Below are 27,248 nucleotides of genomic sequence, written 5' to 3'. Positions count from 1 at the left end.
ACTCTGCCAGAACAGCCACCCTCACTGCCTGTTCAGCATAGCTGCTGCCGCCGACGTTGTCAATGGTGGGGGTTCAGGTCCCCAGAAGGTGTCAGAAGGAGGGAAGGAAATAGAATAATAAGTATATAGATTTTTCAGTTTTTCTCAAACGCGGCTTCAACGATTTTTTTAAACTTAGTGCTTACCACACTTGTTTATAACTTAAAACATTTACCCAGGAATACGTATGCTTCTTAAGGCAGTTCTTGATAGTAGGTGGTATAAACTGTCATTTACGTTATATGTAAATGTCGTTACTTTATTGCTGATTTTAAACTAAGGGCTCTAACAATATTTTCATTACTTTTATACCTTTTATTTCTATTAGCATATCAATGTGAAAGTAAAAATTTCGAATTTGAAGAGAAACGTTAAAAGGGAATGTACCATTTTATTGAATCAATTTTGTGGTTTTAATGATTTTTTTCGTACAAAAATCTTCAGAAATCCCATTTCCAATTTCAATTTACTTTTTTGCCTTTCTCTCTATGAACTCTTTTTGAAAATATTAAAACAGAGAACATAAACACGACTATCCTTTTGGTTAACCTTTTTAATAAAACTGATTTTATAATTACTTACGCTTGTCTTATGATTTAGTGATTAATTATTCCTTTTTTTTTTTCAGATGTACTGCTCTAAAGGAGAATTTCCTTCAATGGTACTGTTTTTATTTCAGCCCGATTATTCAGTCATGAAGTACCTTATTTCTGAAGGTTAAAAATGGTTATTATACTAGAAAAATTTGCATTTATAATGTTAGAAAATGATACTCTTATTAATTTTAATGCATTTGGATAATTTTGTTTACAAAAAAGAGTTAATGTCGGGGATAAGGGCTTAGCTTCTATTTTGTCTAGTAACTAATCTTTCCTCAAAGTGTATTCTGTTGCTGCGCTTCCTTTGAGCGACATCGTCTTTAGCCATTTGAACTCAAAAAGCTTTTGATTTTCCTCCCCTAGTTCCCTTTGCAAATAGGAAACACTTCTAATGTATTCCTTTTAATTTATTTTTCTGTCGAGAACTCATTCCTTTGATGAGACAATACATGCAGTTCAATTCTTGTCGCTCAGTTGCGCACAAAGATTTGAGTCTGCTATGCACCTAGGAAGAATCCTACCGTCTTCACTGTTTATATATATTAGAAAAGTATCAGTTGGTTGACTTAACACTTCTGAAATTACTGATTTTTTTTTATTTCGGGGAACTTAGGTTTCTCCAGAAGTGATTTCAAAATACCTAAATTTCAACTATCAGAGCATCATTATTAAAATGGTACATTAAAGAAGGCACATTAAATTTTCCTCAAAAAATAAAGACACAGTAGGTATTGCATTTTATAGAAGTGGTTCCTCATTTTTCCAACCCTCTTAAAAGCAGTTTTCTATCTTAGTTTTTATTGCCAAGTTATTTCCTTGGTGCCTTTGTTGCTAACATTATCCATATATCCTACATTATTAAAACATTACATATTAAAAGCACTGTCGACCATCCAGCGACGGATGTCGTATTAATATGCCATGATGTTATAGTACAAGGTCACGACTGTGCCAGTAGATAAAATAGCAGACGCTCCTTTCTCAGGATATTAAGCAGTTTAATTCAGGTTTCCGAACCTTCAAGCGCCAGGAAGGAAATTAGTAAGGAGGGCGGAATTAGAGAGGGTTTGAATTAAGGATTAAGAATTAAGGAGTCGCAGAAGAGGACATTGACAAGGTACGAAGGATTTTGGATTGCAGAGTGGTTCTATACCATACGTCCATACAGGGGTTATTAGTAAATAACACAGCTGTCTTCTGTTACTTGTCCTGTCGAGGTAACGAATTTTTTAGGAACAATAGGAAGGGTGATATGGTTGAAATGTATTGAAGGAACGGCTTTCGGTTTAACGTGCAGATTATGTGTTGCTGAATAATCTTAATTATCCACTTTTCTAAGCCTGGGTTCGAGGAAGTCGAATTGATCATGGTGAACTGCCACTAAGTGGAATCTTAGTCAGCGGAGATAAAGGTGGCAGTGTTTAGATCCAGAGGGAAATCAGCAATGCAATGTGTATTATATAGGAGAGGATAGCGAGAATTCTTCCTTGTGAGACACTGGCTAGGATAAGAAATAAGGGAGAAAATGATGTACCTACCACCAAGCAATTATGGATCATTAAGATATTTTGGGTAACGAGTAAGAGCCAGTAGGATCTCTTGACTTTTTTTGGGTACTGTAACCTGATGTTGAGAGGTAGGTTGTAAGGTACAGATACTGTTCGGTATTGGTTGTTGGCAGTTTCAGGGTGAAGACTACTTGTTAGAAGTTAGTTAATAACTTACTGTTACTGCCAACTTGTAAGGATGCTTTACTAGTACGTTTACGTTTTGTGTCGTGAGTTGTTATCGCGGAAGGAGTCATAATCAATGGAGCCGTTTGTGAGAGTAGCTGAGATGGAAACATTTAAGAATAAATATCGAGTGTTATGGATAGTCGGAGTGAGATCGGAGAGTAAGTCGTTTAGGGTTAAGGTATCAGTAGATAAGAAACTTTGTTTCAGCCCATTAAAAATCTAGTTCAAAGAATTTTCAGTGAGAAAGCTAGGAAGGCGAAGTAGTTTTAGGGAGCTGTACCGTGGGAATTAGTCATTCTACCTGCCCCATGTTGGTTGCTTTGCGTTTTGTCTCTGCTGACACATAAAGCGAAGCTTGAGAAGTGAAGAAAACAATTTTGATCGATGGTGTGGTTCGCAAGGTAGAACACTGCAGCTAATTTGTAGAAAAAAGGGCACCTCAAAGGTGGTTTGGAAATCAGGAGCCAAATTATAATCTGGCTTTTCTACTATTAATTTTCACGCTTAGTGTAAGAAATTGAGGAAGGACTGCGGATCATCTTGGATTATGCTTTCTGAATGAATTGATTTTGTAGGTGGTAAAACTGGCAAAAAAAAAAAAAAAAAAAAAAATCAGAAGCAATGCTGGTCACTTATTGAGCTTTACCCATCTGGGCGTTTTAGAGAGTTAGGCACTTTTAGGAACAACTCTTATGTCTTTAAGCATTTATTAACAACCTGGTCTGTTTCTCAACAGACTCGTAATATAACATGCCCCTCCAAAAAAGAGCGTCCTTTCAAGTGCTGAGTCAAGGTTGAATAGGATACTGGCTAATCCCTAAGGAATCTAATCTACCTAATCAAACTTAAGTCCAATTTTTTTGAGAACATTATAATTACATTATTGTTATGTGGAAAACTTTTATTTATTCACCTATGTTGCTTTCAGAAAGAGCTATTGGAATAATGCCACTCGCCGCGTACATGTTATATAATTTCATAGTATCAGCTGTATTAATGGGAGCAAGTATTTCCGGTGGAATTTTTGTTCCTAATTTAATTTCGGGAGCATGTTGGGGGCGTCTGCTGGCTGAACTTATTCGGGAGTTCTTCCCAAAAACGGTTAGTTAAGGTTTTAAAATTTTGTTTAAATATATCTATATTACATGTTTCGTCGTCAGTTATTTATTTATTTTTAAGACATAATTTCAAAAATTACCAGTAACATCACAATATTAACTAAGCATTTATCCATCGTAATTCTAAATATTTTAAAATAAAAAGGGATCTTATTCGGTATATTTGTGGCTAAATATTTGACAAAATGAATACACAGAAAATTAAACGGTTTATAAAATTATTTAAGAATATTTAAATTATATACTATTATCATTTAATTAGGTTTTGATATTTTTTGTTTCTAGAAAAAATGGTGTCATGCGCAAAAGTACGCTTTCTTGGCAGCTGGAGCTCAATTAGGCGGGACAACTAGAATCTGTTTTAGCTTAGGCATAATTATGCTTGAGTCGAGTGCAAATATGGTATTTGGGCTGCCAATATTTGTTGTTATTATTACCTCCAAACTTGTTGCTGATATGTTTTCACATGTAAGTTTAAAAAGATTATAAAAGTGAATCGATTATTTACTAGCATTTGCTCTCTCTCTCCATGGCTCTACAGCCCTTGGAGCCTTGGGCCTTGGCCTCCTTCAACAATTCACTCCAAGTCGTTCTATCACTCGCTTTCCTTCTGCATCCTCCCGCATTTAACTTGGAGAGGTCCTCCTCCACCTTGTTCAACCATCTTAGTCTTGGCCTCCCTCTAGGCCTCCTGCCTCCGGGATGCCCTTCATAGGCGATGCGAGGTGATCTACCTTGGCCCATTCTGTGGAGGTGCCCCAACCAGCGTAGTCTTCCCAGCTTAATGCTCTTTGCAATATTCGCCTCCTTAAAAAACTCCCTCAGCTCAGCATTTTTCCTACATCTATAAGTACTATTCTCCACCATCGGACCATAAATCCTTCACAATATCTTTCTCTCCCAGCAGTTCAGCGTACTTTCATCCGCTGAGGTTAGCGTCCATGTTTCTGAGCCATATAATAGGACTGGTTTATAAGGGTCTTGTAAATGGTGAGTTTGGTATTTCTCGAGATGTCCCTTTTTCGGAGGATCGGGCTTAATGTCCATAGGCGCCTATTTGCAGCTGCAATCCGACTTTGAAGTAAGGGTGGCACCCAAATACTTATTTGGGTTATTACGCCATTAAAAACGTGCTGAGCAACTTGTAGGCTGCCAAATCTTCTTGCTCTCCTAGTTGTCACCATATACAGGGTGACCAGAGTTATATGCTCCACCCATTTTTTTTTTAACGGTGGGAAATTTCGAAAAAATACAAAACACGTATTTAATCATTTTTAGTCTAGTTTATTTTCAGTGATTGATACAGCATCCAACTTTTGTTTTTCAAATGGAACGTTATATTTTATTTTTGCATATTTTTATAGTATTTGAGCTCCTAAAAAAAACAAATTTTTTTTTTTTGAAATCGATTAGGTTTTTCAAAAGTTATGGTAATTTAAAATATGAAAAAAAAAATCAGTTTATTGTCAGAATTGCGCTATTTTTTCAAAGAATCTGTTCAAACTGGGCATAATCAACGGATAGACAAGCCAAAACTCTGGATTCCCACGCTCTGTTTGTAGCAGCACTTACGGTGGCGAAGTCAAGATCTAGGCAGGCTAGAGTTATTCGACGTATGGCCAACAGATTAATTAATTAAAGTCAGCCAAATGAAGGTATTGGACAAATGATGCTTGTTTTTTCTTTCTAAGTATTTTTTTTTTGTATTTTTTCGTGTCCCATCAGAAAATAAATATTCAGTTGGTTTTTTAAACTATGTTTTTAGACATTTGATTTCCATTTCGATAGTAAGTACGCAGGACATTACGATGTTCCCTTACTTTTGACTGAATGTGAGCGACTCAAAAATTCTATTTTATATAGTACATTTATTCTATTTAATGTTTTTAATTTTCATTTTGTTTCCAGCCTATTTATCATGCTGAATGTTTAATGAAAGGAATGCCATTGTTAGAGAAAAGACCACCACCTTACTGTTCTTGGATTCTAGTAAAAGAAGTAATGAATCAACAAGTAGTTGCTTTAACAAAAGATACAACAGTTGGACAAATTTTGAAGGTTTTAAAAACAACGAAACATAATGGATTTCCTATAGTTGATCAGAATTTTATTTCTTATGAGGTAAATTTAATTAAATTTATGTTTGTTTATTCCTATTGCTTAATAAATTCTAAACAATATTATTGAAAATTTAATGCAGTGAAATTACTAAAATGATAGTATTGCCATAAAATTTGAATAGAACACGTAAGCTTTATCGAAGGTTTCTAACCTTCTAATGTATGAATGAAATAATGAATGTTAGGTACTACTGAGTTGAGATCTTCTTGATGTTTAATCTACTCTTGTACTATTTTTTAAATGAAGTAATTAATTTTCTTTTTTTCAGACCAAAAAATATTTCAATTTACATTACCCATAATATTTATTTATGTGTTACTATTCTTATTATTATTTACTCTTTATTACCAGCATTATCCGTGCATATAGGCTCCTCCAACGATCTAAAGATGTCTTCATTGTTTTATTATGAAGAATCTATTTCTTTTTAATTACGCTGTTTGTAATATACTATCAAATAAAAGATTACTGTTACTCTTCTTAACTTTTTAAACAGTAAGTTTTTGCTAATGAGATTTTCTAGGTTGCATTTAGTGTCTGAGGGGCTAATTTCTTTTGAGGCAGTGAGGAAGTAAGTGGTGTGTTCATTTAAATTTCTACTGCTCTCGTATGTTCGTCTTTTTACATGTCAAAATTAGAAGTAAAAGATGGTGGTCAGGTGGTTGAACAAGATAGCGGCCTACGTACTGACATCTCGTATAAGAGTTTTTCTTGTCGGGAGACAGTCGACGCGTAGCTTTCTAAAGAGATCTACGATTAGAGGTCTGATTGGGAATGTAGTCGACATATTTTGGCGATCTTAGTTTTTGTAAGTTCTTATAAGTTATTTTGTAAGTGGTATTTGTTCTTCTGTCAGGGCATCGTACACGGTAGCCAGAAGGCTCGGACTCTTCTCTTTTCTCTATTTAACAAGCGTTTCAGGACAAAAAGGTTGTTCTCTATTAAGCGAGGGATCAATTCTCAGATAGAAATCTCCGTATAAGTAGTCAGTGTATGTATGGCGTTCTCTCCTTCGCTAGATGTTTTCAGCTATAATGTTTATTTTTTCGTAAAGTCTTGAAAAGAGACGAGGTCTACTGATCCCGTAATTAGAGTAGTTCGGGGAAGAGTTGCGCTTCGATTGAGTGTTAAAAGCAATGGATTGTGGTCCGAAGAATGATCTTGTAAGTGCATAAATTCCGTACATTATAAAAAAAAATTTGGGAAATGATGAAAAAATCTAGATTGCCAGACAAGTTAGAGAGCAAAACAATTGGTTACTTCATTTTCTAAAAAAATGCTTCGAAGTCTTTAAATTCTGTCTTAAATTTACCAAGATTTTATTAAAAATTCTTATTAACTTTCAAACTGTCATTGTTGGAAAGCCTGTTCTTTACTCCTGAACAAAAACTTACAGTTTTAAAAGTTAAGTATAGGGGCTGATTTAACGCCAAAAAGTACACAAATCAGCAAGTACCCAACATTTCATTCTTACTTTTTACTAATGTTTCAGTATGTATTAGATGTCACAGACCCTTATGCAGGCCTTTTATCACCCATAAATATTTTTCTGTTAAATATTTAACAGAAATTTGACGAATAAAAGATGTATCTCATCATCATAGTTAGTATTAAAAAGGCATTTCATTTTAACTCTATTCCAAATTATTCTTGTGATTTATCTTTATTCTGAATAATCATCACTTTCACTCGCATATTAATAAAAAAAAGGAAAGTTGGAGTTAGTCTTTTACTGTTCTAGTTTAAATTACGGAGTTAAAACGAAATTTCAGTCTTGAATTCGTCTTACGTGAGCACTAATTACATAGTTAATAACAAATAAATAATACTTGTAATTCTAATTTATTAATTTTCAAACTTTAATTTAATGTAGCCCATTAATTGAGTACGTGTTGTAAAGTAGTTTTATAACCAACTAAAAATATGCATTACTATTTTATATTACATATACAGGGTGCCCCAAGCTATATGGATAACGACTTTTTCTCGGAAACTAAGATAGCTAGAAAAAAACTAAAAAATACGTGTTCCCTTAGTTTTTTGTTAGAAATCCAAATTTACTTTGCAAATTTTGTTCGGTGCTTCCAGAAGCGAGATACAGGCACCAACTTCATTTTTTCAAATGGGAAGGTGCGGTTTTTATTTCAGAAATAGATTCCTTTATTTTTTTAAAGAAAAATTTACTTGAACGGTTTTTTTTCTGTGAGCAATATTTTACAAGTTATGAATGAAAACATGATTCTTATAAGAAATGTCAAAATGATAATATTATAACGGTTTTTTGATTGAATAAGAAGAAAAGTACTATTTTATTATAAATTTTACTCCTCATTAATATTACAGATCATGCTCGAACTGGCCTCCACCATTAGAGGTGCATAAACATGCACTTTCCTGCCAATTGCCCCTTACTGCCAAAGAAATAGATTCGAATTTAACCGAGTTACTGGCATCTATTATTCTCTGCTTTACATCATCTACAGATGCCATCCCGGCTTGATTCTGATACACCTAGATTTAGAAATGCTTTTAGGTAAGCAGAAATAAGGAAAGAAAGAAAAAAGTTATGAATGATCTCTTTGTTTTTCGAGTATCCCCAAAGGAAATAGTCCATAGGTGTCAAATCCGGTGAGAGAGTTGGCCATTGAATCGCCCCCCATGTCTTTGGCAGTAAAGGCAATTGGCAGGAAAGAGCATGTCGATGCACCTCTAATGGTGGAGGCCAGTTCGAGCATGATCTGTAATATTAATGAGGAGTAAAATTTATATTAAAATAGTACTTTTCTTCTTATTCAATCAAAAAACCGTTATAATATTATCATTTTGACGTTTATTATAAGACTCATGTTTTCATTCATAACTTCTAAAATATCGCTCACAGAAAAAAACAGTTCAAGTAAATTTTTCTTCAAAAAAATAGAGGAATCTATTTCTGAAATAAAAACCACACCTCCCCATTTGAAAAAATGAAGTTGGTGCCTATATTTCGCTTCTGGAAGCACCGAAAAAAAAAATACCAAGTAAATTTGGATTCCTAACAAAAAACTAAGGGAACACGTATTTTTTACGTGGTGTACGTTGGTGTATGATTTTTAATTTTTATCGTCAAAACAACTATATTTTAGATTACATTTTTTTTTTGTTTAAACCTGTGCATGAATAGTTTAATACCTCCTGTTACAATCTAAATTAAATGGGTGCAACTCATTACTGAATAAATATTTCATGCATGAATATGGCCAGCATAAGGGTCTGTGACATCTAATACATTCTAAAACATTACTAAAAAGTAAGAATGAAATGTTGGGTGCTCGCTGATTTGTGTACCTTTTGGCGTTTAATCAACCTTTATACTTAACTTTTAAAACTGTAAGTTTTTGTTAAGGAGATTTTTGTAACTTTTGGATAGATTTTTTTTTTGTTCCTTGGTTGGAACAAATTTATAAAAAAACTGACACAAGTTATGGAGGAATGGTAACAAGTTGGTGGGAAGAAGATGGAGAATGTTGAATTAGATGATGAATAATTACAACCAACTAAGAGGGATAATAGAAAGAAAATTGCAGTAAGATAAATTTTGATAACACTACTTCCTCTGAAGGGATGTAAGAGAAATCAAGCTGTGATCCTAATAGCTTCTAAAGATGGAATAGAAAAATAATTTGCAATAACAATTCTTCTCTATAAACGGGCAAAGAGAATTTAAACTGCGAATATGGCATGGTTGCTTAGTAGGTGTAAGAGCAGGATGAAACTTAAACGACACGCATTTTAAATTCTTCTTCCTGCCTAATTTGATCAAAGTTGGGCGAAGATTTACAGAATTATTATTAATAACCGGGGGGCTTTATTTACTTGGGGTAAACTCCCTTCCTAAGTATATACCATCGAAACCCCATAAAGACGTACCTACCGTACATAAAATTTCAAATTGAAAGACAATTCATGCATTAAAATCAGTTCGTACGTCGATAATTTGAACGATTGCAGAACTTCCTCTTAGTAGGTGTAAGAGCATGATGGCACTTTAGTCACCACTTAGGGAAGCTTTAACCTCTTCTTCGTGCTAAATTTTAGCAAAATCGGACTAAGCTTTGTAGAAATATTAGTAATAATAGTTTTAGAGAGGACCCGACCTGCTTGGGGCAAACTCCCTTCCTAGGTACACAGCGTCGAGACCTCTAAAAATGCAAATCTACATTATTTTTTGAACAAAATAATACTTCACCGAAGAAAATAGGCTCACCAAACGATAATTTTAAATGATTGCAAAACTTCCCCTTAGTAGGTGTAAGAGCAGAACGTCGCTTTAATGGTACGTAGGGGAGCCCTAACCCTTTCATCCTGCCAAATTTCATCACAATCGGGTTAGGTTTTACTGAGTTATTAAAACTGTCCGGTTCTTGTTGTTACCTTTTTTGTAAACAACGTAGCGCCAAAACGCGTGAACCGATTTTCATGAATGAGGTGTCATTCGATTCAATATTTTATGTAGATGTGCCTTTTGGGGTTCCCGACGCTGTACATCGAATGGGAGAGGAGTTAGCCCTCTTTATGTAAGGCCCCCTCCAAAATTATTATTACTAATTACTCTGTAAATCTTGGCCCGATTTTGATAAAATTTGTTAGGATGATAGGGTTAGGGCTCCCCTACGTAACATTAAAGCGGCGATCAGCTCTTACACTTGTTAAGGGGAAGTATAGCAATCGTTTCAAATTATCGACAAGTGAACCGATTTTTATGAATGAAGTGTCATTCGAATCGAAATTTTTTACAGATTTGCACTTTAAAAGTCTCGGCACCGTGCCTCATAAGGAGGGGAGTTTGCCCAACCCAAATAAGGCCCTTTCTAAAACTATTATTACCAATATTTCTATAACGCTTAGTCCGATTTTGATAAAATTCAGCTCGAATAAGTGGTTAAAGCTCCTCTACGTTGCTGATTCTCTTGCTCCTACTAAGAGGAAGTACTGCAATCGTTTAAATTATCAATGAGTGAACCGATTTAAATCAATGAATTGTTCGATTAAAAAATCTTTGCCTCTTTGCCTTTTAGGGAGAAGTACTGCAATCCTAGTTTATTTTTCTTACTCCTCTTAAAAGGAAGTACTGAAATCGCAATTTAATTTTGCTATTTACGTACAAATACCTTCCTATGTTATTCAAAACGCTTTCTCAAAAAAATTGTTATTGAGGATGGTTTGGGAGCCGCAACTACAATCATTTTTTAAAAAGATCTCTCCAGTGGTAGTTAACACCTTATCAGGTTATAATGATAGAATTGCTTATTCCAAATTTTAAAAAAATCTGTGAAGCAGATATGTAACTTTGTAAAATAGACAAAAAGGAAAATCTATCCAAAAGGTACAAAAATCTCCTTAACAAAAACTTACAGTTTAAAATGTTAAGTATAAGGGTTGATTAAACGCCAAAAGGTACACAAATCAGCGAGAACCCAACATTTCATTAATACCTCATTAATATTTAAGTAATTCTACTGCATTAATTTTCATTAATAAGTTATTTTTTAGAATTTATTAGATATCACAGACCCTTATGCTGGCCACTTCATTTATATTATTTTTTTGTTATAATTATGATAAATCACATATACGTACATGCATGTTAAAGTAGAAAAAGACAAAGTTAGAGTAGGCTACTGTCTTGAATTCGTCTTACCGAAATATTCGTGAGCACAATTAACACACAGTTAATAACAAGTAGATTATTAAACAATAATTATTCATTTCTCTATTGTAATTTAATTTAGTCCCCCTAATTTTACTTATAGTAAAATACTGGAATAATTAGCTGTCCTAAATATATGCATATCTTATTTACTTTATATTACATATATACAACATTGTGGGAAGAACACCTAGATGAAGAATGTAATTGAAGAAAACTATATTATTTGCGATAAAGCCAGATAATTATTACCTATTATTATAAACGTTTGACTACTTCATAAAATAACAATTACTTTAATCGAAGAATGAACTTAAACCGACGATTTTTATTTAAGAAATAAAAATAAATAAATAAAAAAAACAAAATCATTGATGTAAGTTGGTGTAAGCATTTTTTTAAACAAGGTTTTGAATTTTTTAGCCTCATATTTTTATTTTATTTTTTATAACGTTTTTCTTTTTAACCTGTAATTAATAGTTTGATTATTATAAATAACTAGATATTACAGTCAATCTACAGTGCTACTTGAACATATATTTTGTAGACGAAAATGGCCAGCATAAGGGTCTGTGATATCTAATAAATTCTAAAAAATAACTTATTAATGAAAATTAATGCAGTAGAATTACTTAAATATTAATGAGGTATTAATGAAATGTTGGGTTCTCGCTGATTTGTGTACCTTTTGGCGTTTAATCAACCCTTATACTTAACATTTTAAACTGTAAGTTTTTGTTAAGGAGTAAGGGTTGATCGTCAAAAACTCACGCGTTTAGGCGCTACGTTGTTTACAAAAAAAGTAACAAGAAGAAGAAGAAGAAGAAGACCATTTTTTGAAAATGCCGTTTTTGCTCTTTATCAGACACGTATTTCTTGAAATCTATTCAATCTAAGTTGTTGCAAAAAAATTATATTTACAAAGGTGGATTTGCACAATATTTTAAACAAAATTTGAGAATTTTATCTTTTATAGAAAAAGAGAAAAAAATTGTCAAAGTTAGACGTTTTTCAACGTTACGCTTTTTCGTGCAGTTTTTGACGATCAACCCTTATACAACTGTCCTACCGGACAGTTTTAATTTGCATTGACTGTTTTTCAGGTGCCTTTAGAGGACCACAACTATCCCTCCAGTCCTCTGTAGGGGAATCCTAGACTGCTTTCACTAATGTTCCAGCAAAATTTCTTATGTCGCGTTCCCAGTAAGGTTTAGTGCAACAATTTTCCATTTTTTTTTTTGCAGCACGACATAAATATAATTTTTTAAAAAATCCTATCGATAATTTCCGAAAAATACATTTCTGTACTAAATGCAACCAATAAAAATAAATCATTTAGAATTTTATATACCTTGATTAGACCGCCTTGGGCCATTCGCGTGTTGATACTGATTGGCCACTTACCACCAAACATGTATAAAAATTACCGAGAGAAGTCATTTTTTTTTTTCTAAATAGCAGTAGAGATACTACTTTCAACAGACTGCGTAATATACTATTTTACACATAATAATTTGTTTATAATTCATATGTGATTTCTTTCCTAAAGAAAGGTAATACTATGTTTGCTGATTTTTTATGTCGCGATTTAAAGATAGATAAACTTTAGCAGAGTAAGCGGGCCAATATTCTTTTAGTTGTACCAAAGAAAACAAATTCTAACACAGATGTGTAGTTCGCCACCAATATATGAAATAATTCGTCGCTTGCAAGCTTTATTCAGACCGAGTTGCAATAGTGGCTGTTTGTAACAATGTTAATGCTAAGTTTTGAAAAAACCTTGGTATTTTTTTAACATGGGAATATTAATGTACAATCACTGGTGTAAAATGTTTAATATACATTTTAGGATGGCATTAGGTCATCTGGGCGGCTACTTGGAATCATTTTACGGTCAACTTTGGTAACGGTTTTGCGGCATAAATTGTATAAATTAACAACGTTGGAAAGCCTGAAGATTCTAAGAAATCAATTCTCCAGTGCTATTGCGGTCGATAAGGTAAGAATTTATTTTATATACCTTCTACCCTTAACTTTATTTAGTCTTAGCTGATGAATGAAATATTTATTTATTTGATTTAAGGAATTGAAAATAACTGGTCTAGATGAAGGAGAAGAGGTTGTTTTAGACCGTTTTATGCACACATCTCCAATGTTCATTCAAATGGTATGCCTGTAAAATCATTCATCGAAATAATAATTATAATAATAAGTACATTAGTGCAGACTCATCACTGGGCAGAGGAGAAGGATGTAAGGGTTTGTTATTTAATTATTAAATTTTTGGGGTTTTACATCTTCAGTTAAGGTTAGAAACTTGACGATCACTTTTTGTTCATCTTCTTAGCTGCTCGTTTTGGTTTGTGTCATATCAAGGCTATGTTGTGTACCTTCCCTTGCATCACAGAGGATAATCTACCGAATAGGAGTTAGTGGATTGTGCTGTTTGCATCGAAAGAAACTTTGTTGGCAGTGCACTAGAAATACTGCATTATTTAGTCGCCCAAGATATTGGCCTTACTTTTCAAAAATTTTAATCGTTCGATAGCTGAGTCACTGATTCGATTACTGGCAAGGTTAGCCTCAATTCCTAAAATAGGGATGCTGAGTCTAAGAGCCACTTAGAGTTTGTGTAAGTTTTGTAAGTTTAATTGGCGCACGGAGCTTTTTTCAGTGCACTACCGTTCTCCGGACGGTGTTCTCTGTTTACCGATTGTAAGAAGCCTGTTAGCTGTAAGAAGCTCCCAGCTCTTAGCTTCTCTTAGCTTAGAAGAGAAAGCTCGGTAGCTGGGGATTCGAACCCGGGATCTCCGCACGGGTATCCAGCATTGTTAACCACTTAGCTAATCCCTTCCCTGGCAATTCTAGTTTTAATTTTTTTTTTTTGCCTGGAGCCTATTAGTTTGGTGTTTAACTAGAAAAGGTATAAGCGCATTAAGTTATTTTAATAATTAGGTATAAAACAGTTAAGTGAGCGACAAAGGTGTTCAATGACCAAAACAGAAATTTCAATATTTTCAGCGGGGATCATTCACTTCTGCCTACACTCTAATGGCCGCATTGGGATTGAGACACATTGTGGCAGTAAATACTTCAAATGAGGTAGGTCCATAACTTGGATTACTATGATAACTACTAAAACTGTCCGGTAGTTAATTATCAAAATTCCCCAAAAAAGCGTTCTTTTTAAAAAACCCTAAACTTTGGCAATTAATCCTCTTTTTTGTGTAAAAGATTATATTCCCAAATTTTCCTTAAAATAAAGTGAATACTTTTTTAAAATAACCTTTTTTATAAGAGTAACTTTTTCACAACTCACAAATCAATTAGGTTTTAAGTAAAAGGTGGCCAAAAAGTCAAGTAATTACCTAATAAAAAAAATGTTTCAGTAGAAATAGTTTATCTTAAATATGAGATCATATTGGCCTTAAATTCTTCAATTGACCCGGTGAGAATGAAAGTGGCGTAAGTCCATTTTGAGCAGTTTTGTGTTAAAATGAGTTTTGTGTTTTGCTCTGTAAAAAAATGCAGATAATAAAAATAGCTTTATTACTTTTGTTTTTATTATTTTAACATAAAATCAAATTTTTTGTTGCATATTAGAATGTAATGGGATTTTAAATTATTTTAGAAAATGCAAAAATGTGACTTACTACGAGTTGTCATTCTCAGCATATCTGGCGCAAGGTTAAACAAAACGGCATTTAAAACCAATTTTAAGGGTTTTATTTCATAAACCAATGCTTCAAAACACAGAAGACTCATCACTGAGACTCATTTTAAGGCATTGCAATTCTAATAAAAAACTCTTCAACACAATCTGATCCCAACTAATCCTACCAATTCTCTTCAATCAACAGTCATCTCTCTCCCAATAAACTGAACAGATGATTCAAACTTCTCTCTAGACTTCTCGACAAGCGATGTAAACTCTCACTACAGAATAAATTACTTATCTACACTATGATACTGAAACCTGTCTGGACTTACGGAATGGAACGTTGGGGCTCAGCCAAAGCTTCCAATATCTACAGAACCCAATCCTTCCAGTCAAAAACACTCCGTCGAATCGCAAATATCATGTCTCTAACTCTACCTTGCACCGAGATTTCCTTGTTCCCTATGTTTCAGAAGCTGTAAGATCCCGTTATATTCCACACAACAATCATCTCACATCCTAATCCACTAGTATCCCAACTTAATGCATTGCCTGGAAATACTCCAAGACGGCTGAAGTGCAGGTGGCCACGCGATCTTCTAAATGAAGTAAGTGCCAGTGCACAATAGTGAACTCCTCTTTGGGAGTTTTCTTTGGGAATGGGTGAATTCTCCCCTCTTGCTATTCATGTACTTATCTATTTTCATGTATGTACGTATCAGCTTCACTTATTGCAGAAATATACTGCAGTTGTTAAAGTAAATAAAGTAAAAAAAAAAAAAAAATCCAAATTAAAATTTAACTAATAACACAAACACTAAGACTTATTTTTAATTTTTAGTTAACTAAAACCATATAACAATTTACTAATTAACACCACACGACAATAAACTTCACCAAGAAAACAGTCATAAAGAAACAATCTGGTGGACTTACGCCACTGTCATTCTCAACAGTTTGAGCTTTTGATTAAGCACTAAAACTCTGTGCTTCTCCTGATGGCCAATAAGTGCACTAAGAACTTACTGCATTGTCACTCTAAACAAAACAGTTGTTGTAGAATATAAAGCTGTCGTTACCTTGATTTCAATAAAAAAGGGACTTACGCCACTTTCATTCTTACCGGGTCAATTATTTTAAATTAAAAATCTGCGCATGTGCGAATTTGATAAAGTATTTCTAATTATTTCATAGGTTGTTGGCGTAATAACAAGAAAAGACATGGCTGTACATAAATGTGATATGACATGTTGTACAGTTGAATCTAAAGTTGTTCCATTTGTGGAGCATTTGTGAAGAAAGGGCAGCCATTATGTTAGAAGATATTTAGGAACAAATAAATATATATTATTAAAATAATATAAAAAAGTGTATAAAATAAGTAGAAGTAAAGAGTAAAAGTATGTAGACATTGGCATGATGGAGGAGAGTGCCCGGCAATCTTCCTTTCAAGCTTTGTTTTGCCACAATCTGCTGCTTATCTGCTTCAAATTATTCTCCACAATCTGGAGCCATCCTGGTTGAGACCTTCCATGCGGTTTTTCTCTTTTTTAAAGCTTTTTCGATCCGCGTGACATCCCTCACGATGTTAGTGCCCAGTGGAACCTATTTATCTTTCCTGCAATTATTATATTTTCACTCCTACTTGTTTTGCAAGGTCGCTATTCTTCTTTCACGATGTGTCAATATTTGTACGTTAAACTTTAGTTCATAAATCCGTACATCTTTCTATCCCAATAATACGGTGTCGTTTCGTCTCTTGTTTAAGATCCCGATCTCGGCAACTCCTACTTGAAGATCTTTACTAGTATGGTTCTTTCAATGATGTTCAGTAGGACAATGATAAACGAAGACAGTGGGTTCTTCCCATGATGTTCAGTAGGACAATGGTAAACGAAGACAGTGGATGTGGTCAGAGCATATATGGCACAAAGGTTTGCTTCCTGAGGGTGACGGGGAGAACACGCTCAACATCCTTGGAGGTTCTTGTAAATTTACCACCACTCATTTGCTACATCCAATGTATTCTAATACATCCACTGCGCCGACAGCAACACGCTTGGCTGCTGAAGGTGGAAACTCTTAATGCCAATAGATATTTAGGATCCTATTTTAGATCAGTTCTTCGATATTTGCTTCTAAATACGGTTTGTTATGTTTTTCAAAATTCTGAACAGAGGAACTTAACAACATTCTGTGCATACACAATGGTGGCCAAGACAAAATAAGGAGTAACAGCGAATATTCTGTCACATCCAAGAAGGCTAGCTGTCTTTTAGAGAGATTGAAATCAGAAGAGGAAGGTTTAATTCCAGAGGGCTATCTTCTCGCTCAGGCAGACAACCTTACAGACTATCAAGGCTTATGAAGTCTGCTCCAGGTTACAAGACTGCGTGTAACTATGGACGAAGATTGGTTATACATATATTCTTTCTAGTCTAGGTAATAAATAAGAATAAGACGATGAGAACGCTTGGACTGGGAGGAATCCTGAGGAACTTTAATGGGAACCTCACTTTTTTGGTATTTGAAAAATCTCATTTAAATATAGGCATCAATCAATGGCTGCCATGTTGCATGAGTGGGGGTTGAAAACCCCAGGCTAGAGCAGATTTAGTTTAATGAGCTTTTTGATGGCTATTATTCCTTCAAAGTTGAGCGGTTATTAAGTTTACGTATATGTACCTTCTGATAGGCCACTTCAGGCATAGCTAACACGCCTCGCATTGGTCTGGCAAAGGATATTTCGTGAATTTTGTCAGGGAAAAGGAAACAGGTCACATAATCAGTTCTTAGCGCTTGAGTAGATTAGAGTTCGCGGGTAAAAACTCTTACATAGTTTGCCCAGATGTCCGAGAGAATTACTAATCTAATTGAAAAGAGAAGACCGGGAGACTCGTAACTAGTGGGTGCCATGATGGATTCTGTATGTCGTGGAAGCTAATTGTGAACAGAAATCAAGAAGTTGTTGCCCAATTACAACGTATTCAACATTAAAGTGCATTTTTATTATCACAATCTGTTTAATTATTTTAAGAAACAACAAAGCCAGTACAGTTGACGTCATAACTAACGAAAACTGATAATTGCAATAACAAAAAAATATAATGCGAAATTAATGTAAATACTTTATCTTCAATAAGCCGGATATTGTTAGAAATCCGCTTGGAATTAAATTAATATAAGATCACAGTCAAGAAATTTTTGAATTCTTCATCAGTAAAATGAAAAATAGAGCATGATAAATAAATCAAATTGTTTGTTGTCAATGTGGTGTATAAAAGTATGGCGGTGGAATTGTCGTCGTTTTTCGTCTTACAATCATATTGGTGCTGGTACAACCTTGCCTTAAGATACTTGTCTGGCCTACATAACAACTGTCACAGTCTTAATTGAAAAGAAAACCTATTGGTACAGAGCATTGGCTCACTCTCTTTCAAACAAATTACCTCAGATTTGAAGGCTGTTTGGTTTCCTTGCGCAGTTGGCCCATCAGTTTGATTTGTTGTTCAGAAGTATTAAGCAGTCTCATCTGGAGGATTGTGTAAACCGTGCGGTTCAGTCGGAGCGTTTTGTCCCGTACAGCTACTTAATCGCTGAATACAGCAAAGTACCACGGCAGAGTTTTCTGACAGTTTAACATTCCTGGAATTGCGTTGGTTTCTTAAACTAAGAGGAGAACTTCTTAAATTATAGGCCTTGGATAGACAGAGACCCTGATTCAGAAAAGTGTTCTCTGTGTAACTGTGGTACGCGAGAGGAGATGTTTCACTTTCTTGGACAGTGCTCTCTGTTAATAGAATTCCGCCTTCTTTATTTTCGTAAAAGTACACTCTCCAGAGCGGATATTATTTCTTCTTTAACTGGCCAGTCAGATCCTCGCCCAATTATCCGTTACGCTCGCCATGCATGGAAGGCAAGGTACTCCTAGATTTCTAATATGTAATTCAGTTCATTTTGTTTTTCCCCCTCTATTTCGCGTTTGATTGAATTAGATTTAATATAAAATTGAACCTTATTTCTCAGTGGACAGGAAAGGAAATTATTAATTTACTTTATTTTAATAATTTTAATTTTATATTAATTTACTTTATTTATTTTATTGAATATGTACTTTTTATTTTTTAATTTATATGTAAGCAGTGCTCTCATACAGACATTGCCATTGCTTTATTTATTTCGTTAATCTACTTTGGCTATGTATATGCAGGGTGATCCATTTAAAACGCACCAATTGCTAATAACTTTCTAGGAAAGCGGAATTTCGAAAAAACCTGTTTTTTTTTTTGTTTAGTTTTCAAATTTTCCGTCCCCCATGCTGTATCTTCATTTTTGGCGGAGTTACGGCCAAAAACTCGATTGGTGTTTCATAAGGACCACTGGTTCTGACAATGATTATGAAAACTACATAAAAAAATTGTGAAAAATGACGTTAATCCCGTTTCGATATCCCTAATATTAATCGAGATGTTTAAAATCAAAGTTACAATTTTATCTATTCGTGAACAATTTTCGTTATTAATTTTCCACCAGAAATACACGTTTTGGGAGTTTCTCTGATTGCAAAAAATGTTATTGGTGACGCAAAGTAAAAAAATAATAATAATTGAAGATTTTATAACATGTAGTGTAATGTAATGATTTTGGGTGAATCAGGATAAATTTGTTTTATCATCAAATAAATAATTACATCATTTGCACCCAGTTTGCAAGACTTCTTGACCTATGATTACTGTAAGAATATCTTGCCAGGGAGGGGTGGATGTTGTCTAGTGGTCAAGAGCGTGGCTTTGTAAGTGAGAGATCCCCAGTTCAAATCCCGCGTATGACTACATTAAGTATTATGAATGACTGCATACGTGGGATTCGATTTGGGTGCATTAAAATGATGTGATGGTTGCTTTTATTTGATGATAAAACAAATTTATTCTGACTCACCCATAACCATTACATTACACTACATTTTTTAAAATCTTCAATTATAATTTTTCTTCTTTGCGTCACATTTTTTACAGTCAGAAGACCTCCCAAAACGTGTATTTGTGGTGGAAAATTAATATTGAAAACCGTTCACGAAAAGATAAAGTTGTAACTTTGATCTTAAATATCTCGACAAATATTATAGGGATATCGAAACGGTGTCACCGCCATTTTTCACAGTTTTTTATGTAGTTTCATAATCATTGTCAAAACCAGTGGTCCTTATGAAACTCCAATCTGGTTTTTGGCCGTAATTCCGCCAATTGCAACGAGCTACTGCATTGACTATGATATCACCTACTGTTTGTGCTGCGCTGCTTTGTTTCATTAAGAGAATAATCATAATCTGTGTTTTTCTCTTTTCTTGGGTTAATATAATTTCAATTGTATTTTATTTATTAATAATTATTATTCATTAGCACTTTTTTTTGGCAACCTCCACTCTCATTTCTAGCGATTGCATCTATAAACCAGAAAATACGTATTTAGAGACCTCCAGACGCCAACGTCCTCAGATGTTGATGGGCCTTAAATAAAATACGGTAATGAATTTTATTTTTACTGACCGATTACTGCAAATAAATTGCAATAAATTTAACTATTCCTCACAACCATATGATGAAATTAACTCAATATGTGTAAACAAGAAATTTATATCATTCAAGCTCGATACGAGATAAGTATTTGCCCACTTTTGTTTTTAAAAAGTTTTCCAATATGCATCGATTTACCCGGTTTTGCCCGTTTCCAATTCCCCAAATTTCACCATGTTTTAAAAGATATTCTTCACACAGATCAAGAGAGGTAAGTTGGTAACATATTTTACTGTTACATATTCATTATGTGTCTGACAGAAAATCAGAATTTAAAATGTGTAACTCAAAACGCTAGAATCTCACTCCTGCGATCAGTGGCGGACCATGGTATTAAACAAGAAGGAAGGCTCAAAGAAAGATAGTAAATGTTGAAGGAAAACGGCCTCATTATTTTGTTGCACCCTCCTGCTATTAGAGGCAGTAAATTTCTCAGATACACTGCTCTCGCTAAAAATCAAGAATGATACGTTCTTTTTACTGTCGACAATCTCTACGCATCCAGTTCTCGTTGTTCATTGAATTATTCTTACACAATTCAATCTCTTTTAATCTCTCCATAATACAACAAACGTCTTTCAGTCTGCTCGTCCGTACATTATTTTAATTCACAGTCATAATTATTTGAACGACGATACGTCGATAGATTAGGGATATCGAAACGAGGTTAACGTCATTTTTCAGTTTTTTATGTAGTTTTCACAATCATTGTCAAAACCAGTGGTCCTTATTGTTAACTTACGATTTGGTCCCACTCCGGATAAAGTTAACCTCTGGGGAAAAAAATATATATACAAGAATAATACTCAAAAAATCAAATTAATTAACTCAGTTTTATTATAAACACTCAATTGAATACATAAATCTCCAGGTCCCACTCAGAGACAATAATCTGTCCGATTCTAAAACTCAATAGAAGAAAAATAAGGCAACAACATAAACACAGAATGGTTAAACAATACGTAAATATTTTTATATAACAGGAAAGCTCTGTTTCAAACACCAAATTACACAAAATCAGTTCACAACACACCGACACGTTTTTTTTCTTTCACCAAGAGAAGCCAAAGCTAAGGCACGCCACCGTGTCACCTTCTCATTGGTTCCCCACTCTCGCATACATTGCAGTGCTGCCGCTGCCGACTAAATATCTTCAATTTTATTCTTTAACATTCGGCCATCCTGGCGGGGATTTGTCCTCAAATCCCGTATCTTCCTTAGCTTCAGGGTTCTCCACTTAGGCATCCAGGTGATAGTCAGCGAGCTTGACTGGGCGTTTCCTGCTCCTGACTGGTCTGCTTTGCGTTTCTGAGCCTACTTCTGCCCCTTGCTCAACCGGTGTAAAAGGCTCTCCATGTTCACCCTCGTCAGCATCACTCGGTGGTACGTCTTCTGGGTTGTCGCTAATTCCGTCGCTCTCGGAATCTTGGTCGCTTTCTGGATTCTCCTCATCCCGTCCTGCTCCGCCAAAACCTTTCAACAGAGACACATGTACAGTGGTAGCATATGTCCTTCCACTTTTGTCTTGCAATGCTGCTACTCTATATACATCACCATGAGACTGCATCACTACTAATGGTCCTTTGAACTTGGGCTGTAACTTGGTGGATTCGCCGGTCGACGTTGGTGGACTCCGGATGAACACGACATCCCCCACCTTATACTTCACATTCGAACGATGCTCGTTATACCGCTTTCTCCACTTCTCGTGCTCCATTTCAATTTTCTTCCTCGCTGCTTCTTGCAGGATCACTGGTTCTCTTGCAGTGGCGTCATTGGTATGGGTTAAAACATTAAGGGCTCCGTCGAAGAAAACAGGCCGGAACCCCATCAAGGTCTCGAAAGGTGTTTGTCTAGTTGTGGCGTTCTCTGAGTTGTTCAGGTGGCACTCCGCCTCCTCCATGCATCGGTCCCAATTCCTCTCAGTTTTCGTTGTGGCTTGTATAACAGGAATCAAGGTCGCATTGACTCTCTCCACTTGCAATAGCATTCCTGCCAGACCTATCGCAGATGCATCAGTGTGCAACTCCGTATACTTCCGTGGGTCAAATAGAGCTAATATTGGTTCCCGTACCAGAACCTCCTTCAGTTCCTGGAAAGCGTCCTCCTGTTGCCATCCCCAGACAAATGGTTCACTTTTTCTAGTCAGGCGGGTGATGGGCTCTGTCACCCTAGCGAAATTTTGTATGAACCGCCGGAAAAATCCGACCAGTCCCATAAAACGTCGAACTTCATGCACATTGTGCGGCGGCGGGTATTTGGAGATAGCTTCCACCTTCTGGGCTCCAGGTTTGATCCCTTCCGCAGACAGCTGTACGCCTAGATAGTTCACCTTTGACATCCCAAAGTAACATTTAGAAGGCTTCAGAGTTAGGCCTGCGGACTGTATCGCCTCCAGCACAAGTTTCAGCCTACCTATCATATCTTCAAAATCTCTCGCTGGTACTAAAACATCATCCATATAACATAATGCGGTTCTTCGCTTCAACGTTCCCAACACGGTGTGCATCAGCCTCGTGAACTCGTACGGAGCATTCATCAAGCCGAAAACCATCCTAGTGAACTGTCCACTGTCGTCCGGTGTCACGAACGCCGTTTTCTCTCTTGCCTCGGTTTTAAGAGGTACCTGTAAATAGCCATGAGCAAGATCCAACACACAAAACAATTTACAATTTACCATGCTTGTGAGCAAATCATCAAGTTGAGGCATTGGAAATGTCTGCCTCACAGTCTGCTGGTTCACCTTCCTGTAGTCCACCACCAGTCTTCCTTCTCCGGTTTTCTTCCTCACTAGAAGTACTGGGCTAGCATATGGCGACTTCGTTTCCTCTACAATGCCATTTTGTTTCCAGTTGTCCACTATTTCCTGGATCTCCTCTCTTTCCTTCCATCCTGCTTTATAAGGCTTGCTCACCACAGGCTGACTTCCAGGTTTGGAGATAATATCCATCTCAGTACAATTTGCCAATCCGAGCTCTCTTAGATCGAGCGCAAAGCACCCTCTGTGTTCATTCAACAGTAGCAGTAATTGCGCACGCTCTCTGTCAGATAATTCTTCAGCGATGTTCACATGCTGACTTGTCAGGGGGGTTCTTGCATTGTCCTCTTCCACCTTCATAACCTCCGGTTCCGTTTTGATCTTCTCCAGATCAACGCCTCTCGCCAAGACTTTGCCAACTTCCACAAGTTCCGTTTCTCCTCCTTGGTTCGTGACAGGTGCATCTACCGTCACTCCATCCAGCTGTGCCTTGAGCATCATTGAGGTGAATGGAGGAATTTCTGCTCTCTCGGCAGCCAGTACTATGCCTGATCTACGTGGCTCTAGGCCAAGATCCTGAAACAACAATGTGTTAGTACGCATGAACTCAATTGTCCCCTTACCCTTCCTGTAAGTGACTCCAGGAGATTCTAGCCAAGTTCTTCCAATTATTAATTCATAAGGCTGGCATGCATCCGGTACTATCATCACTTCCACCTCTCGCACCACCACTCCATCTATCTCGATATCTGTTTTTGCCTTTCCTATTGTCTTTGACTTTGAGTTAATACCAAAACCCCAAATGCTTACCTCGCTGGTCTCGATTCTGAGACATGACTGAACTGCAGTGCTTGCCTTCATGATACAGTCACTACTTCCTGTATCTACAAATGCCTCTATAGGATATCTTCCATTAATTATAGCCCGTTTCATATAGCTGAGTACTGTTCTCTTTGCCCCATCAGACTGGGCTAAGATTGACGTAGTCGTAGGGCACTCGGTTTTCAAATGGCCTGGCTTCCTACACTTAAAGCAAACAGGTTCCTTACCTTTTACTGGGCAGTCATGGGAAATATGTCCCAAGTCTCCACATTTGTAACAGCGCACTTCCTTTCTTTTAGGAGCACCAATTGGCTTCTGGAATTTTTGACCAACCTTCTCCTCACCTCCTTTTTCACTGCGCTGCGTGGTCTGAGGTTGCATATGGCGAATCCGCGCCAAACGCCCTGCATTGAGACGTTCATACTCCATTATTGATGTGAGTAACCCTGCTTCATCAGTGTGAGTTTGGCTTAACAGATGGGTGGCTAGCTCTCTAGACCACAGCCCCTGTAACACAAGTTCCTTAACTTCAGTGAAAATAAGACCTAATCCTCTAGACAAATAAATTTTCTCATGAAAATAATCAGCGGTGGGCTCCATCTTTCCTTGTATCCGCGAAGTCGCTCTGTGCCAACGACCAATTTTATCTCCTTCATGTACATAGGTCTCTTTAAATTTTGTTTTAAATTGGTTCCAGTCCGTGATATCATTTCCCAGTAACCAAAATTTTGCAGCTCCACTCAACTTGGACCTAGCTGTAGCGAATCTGAAATGCCCAGGCCACCCATGGACATCACCTACACTCTCTAATGAGGCTAACCAATCCTTGGCCAAATGTGGCGCCTCCTTACCATTGAACTCTGGGATGGTTGCGTTCAGATCGGGCATAACCCTATACTCTGGAGTCTGCCGCTCAATTAATTTTAACATCAAGTCCTGTTGTTCAATAATTTTACGTAAGAAAAAATCTCTCTCACCATGACCTTGGTTCTCTGCCCTGCAACTCGGGCAATACCACTTCGCTTTAGATCTTCCTAGAATTTTGAACTCTTCCTCTGACAGCGTCGGATCACATTTCACGTGCCACCACTTCTCACAAAAGCCATCACACAGAATAGCATTTTGTTGGTCAGTAATAGGTTCACCACAACGCCCACACAATTCCGTCATGTTCATTATTTTCACAAAATTTTCAATAACAAAAAAATACAAATACAATTAATCATATACCGTAAACAGAAAACAAACAAAGTTCAAATAAACACCAAAAACGACCGCACACACGAAAAAGAGAAAAAGTATTAACTAATGACTTACAGTTCTATTTAAACAAAAAAAAAAAAAACAAATGCACACAGGTAACGAGAGAAAGAAAATAATGTCCTTCAGTTCATCCCACTTCTGAATAATGTTAACTTACGATTTGGTCCCACTCCGGATAAAGTTAACCTCTGGGAAAAAAAATATATATACAAGAATAATACTCAAAAAATCAAATTAATTAACTCAGTTTTATTATAAACACTCAATTGAATACATAAATCTCCAGGTCCCACTCAGAGACAATAATCTGTCCGATTCTAAAACTCAATAGAAGAAAAATAAGGCAACAACATAAACACAGAATGGTTAAACAATACGTAAATATTTTTATATAACAGGAAAGCTCTGTTTCAAACACCAAATTACACAAAATCAGTTCACAACACACCGACACGTTTTTTTTCTTTCACCAAGAGAAGCCAAAGCTAAGGCACGCCACCGTGTCACCTTCTCATTGGTTCCCCACTCTCGCATACATTGCAGTGCTGCCGCTGCCGACTAAATATCTTCAATTTTATTCTTTAACATTATGAAACCCCAATCGGGTTTTTGGCCGTAACTCCGCCAAAAATGAAAACAGCATGGGGGTGGAAAATTTGAAAACTAAACAAAAAAAAAACAGTTTACTTCGTGTTTTTTTTTCGAAATTCCGCTTTCCTAGAAAGTTATTAGCGATTGGTGCGTTTTAAATGGATCACCCTGCGGTGATCTATCTTCAAGAATTTGATCAGTTAGCGATTCCTTTAGCAACTTGAGGATAACGAGTTGATGTTTTTTCAGTATTCTGCCTAGTTACGGAAATATCCAATATTTCACCTATGGAAAGTGGAGGGCAAGTGATGCACCAGGGCCTTTCCTCAGGGCGCCTGAGTGGAAATTACCACTAGGTCTTGTCATTCTACTCACTTTTACACTGATCTTTCATTAGTTTACTAACATGTTTTTATATGAATTAAGTAAAATACAAATGTTCAATCCTTTAATCGGGTTCGAGTGGATTTGAATTAATTATGTTTTAATTTGAAATAAATTATTAAAATTTTATTCAACAGAGCAAAATAGTCGTAGTAGAAGACAGCAAATATGAAAAAGTAGTGTCTACTTTTGAGGTAGGTTTAATTAAACAGATTATTAAACCATAATTATCAACTTATCTGCTTAACACTTAATTAATTTCAGTCATTAAATTATGATAAGATGCAAGACGAATTAACGAAAGAAGAGGAAATAACAATTGGAATTGCCCTCAATTTAGCGGTGTCAGTTCAGAGAAATATTGCGATTTGTTTCGTTGCTATTTTCGTGTCTTTAAGTGTAATGATCATAAATGTTACTGAGCACAGATTTATACATTTCAAACATGGTATTTTACTATCACGTATCCTTTGAATATCTTCAATATTGGTTGGTAGGATTATTTTAATTGTCATACGAGTATTTAAATAAAAGAAGATGTGGACAACTGCAAGATTTGAAGTAACAGCGTGCTATTTTTCTTATTTCTTGAAGCAAATGTCTTGAATTGCAATTAGTGTAGAAATTATGAAGAACATTTTGATCACACTTATTCATTACAATGTGCACACACATTCAACCACCTTCATTATATGAAATAATCAATCAAATCTTATTGCCAAGCCTGATTTTGTTTCAAAGAGATTACAAAGAGGACTAGTGGCCTTGCAATAGTGTGTTATCCCGCGAAAGAAAACACTACTACCAATTTTTGGTTCCCTGGGTTCCTGCAACATCTTGCGCCAATCTTTTGTATACTGCTAGCAGCAAAAGGCCAATTGAGGATGCTTCTAGTAA

At 35.8% G+C, this 27,248-nt stretch overlaps 2 protein-coding genes across 8 annotated transcripts in view; both read left to right on the top strand.

The window, feature by feature from the left end:
• Positions 1-16,328, top strand: part of LOC141449351 (H(+)/Cl(-) exchange transporter 7-like) — a 33,192-nt gene extending 16,864 nt beyond the window's left edge. Inside the window, exons 10-17 of one of the 2 annotated variants that reach the window (XR_012455472.1) lie at positions 668-755; positions 3,303-3,475; positions 3,778-3,960; positions 5,401-5,613; positions 13,152-13,301; positions 13,386-13,555; positions 14,324-14,404; positions 16,155-16,187. Coding sequence is in view for 1 of the 2 variants with exons in the window: in XM_074118719.1 (XP_073974820.1) it covers positions 668-755; positions 3,303-3,475; positions 3,778-3,960; positions 5,401-5,613; positions 13,152-13,301; positions 13,386-13,469; positions 14,324-14,404; positions 16,155-16,256 (1,074 nt within the window). In the remaining variant the exon portion in view is untranslated. Of the gene's footprint in view, positions 1-667; positions 756-3,302; positions 3,476-3,777; positions 3,961-5,400; positions 5,614-13,151; positions 13,302-13,385; positions 13,556-14,323; positions 14,405-16,154 lie in introns of both variants that reach the window. The other variant, XM_074118719.1, reaches the window with a different exon arrangement.
• Positions 16,329-20,567: 4,239 nt separating this feature from the next.
• LOC141449348 (H(+)/Cl(-) exchange transporter 7-like) overlaps positions 20,568-27,248 on the top strand; it is a 122,610-nt gene continuing 115,929 nt past the window's right edge. For 4 of the 6 annotated variants that reach the window (XM_074118708.1, XM_074118706.1, XM_074118705.1 and 1 more), the window contains exons 1-3: positions 20,569-20,744; positions 26,489-26,545; positions 26,616-26,814. In XM_074118708.1, the coding sequence (XP_073974809.1) occupies positions 20,658-20,744; positions 26,489-26,545; positions 26,616-26,814 (343 nt within the window). In that variant the 5' untranslated portion in view covers positions 20,569-20,657. Of the gene's footprint in view, positions 20,745-26,488; positions 26,546-26,615; positions 26,815-27,248 lie in introns of all 6 variants that reach the window. The other 2 variants (XM_074118707.1, XM_074118709.1) reach the window with 2 other exon arrangements.

The sequence above is a fragment of the Rhodnius prolixus genome, unplaced genomic scaffold, assembly GCF_049639745.1.
Source record: "Rhodnius prolixus isolate KJV_2025 unplaced genomic scaffold, Rpr scaffold_2, whole genome shotgun sequence".
Lineage (NCBI taxonomy): Eukaryota > Metazoa > Arthropoda > Insecta > Hemiptera > Reduviidae > Rhodnius > Rhodnius prolixus.
The sequence above is the reverse complement of the archived record's forward strand: the minus strand, read 5'-3'. Positions and strand labels throughout refer to the sequence as shown.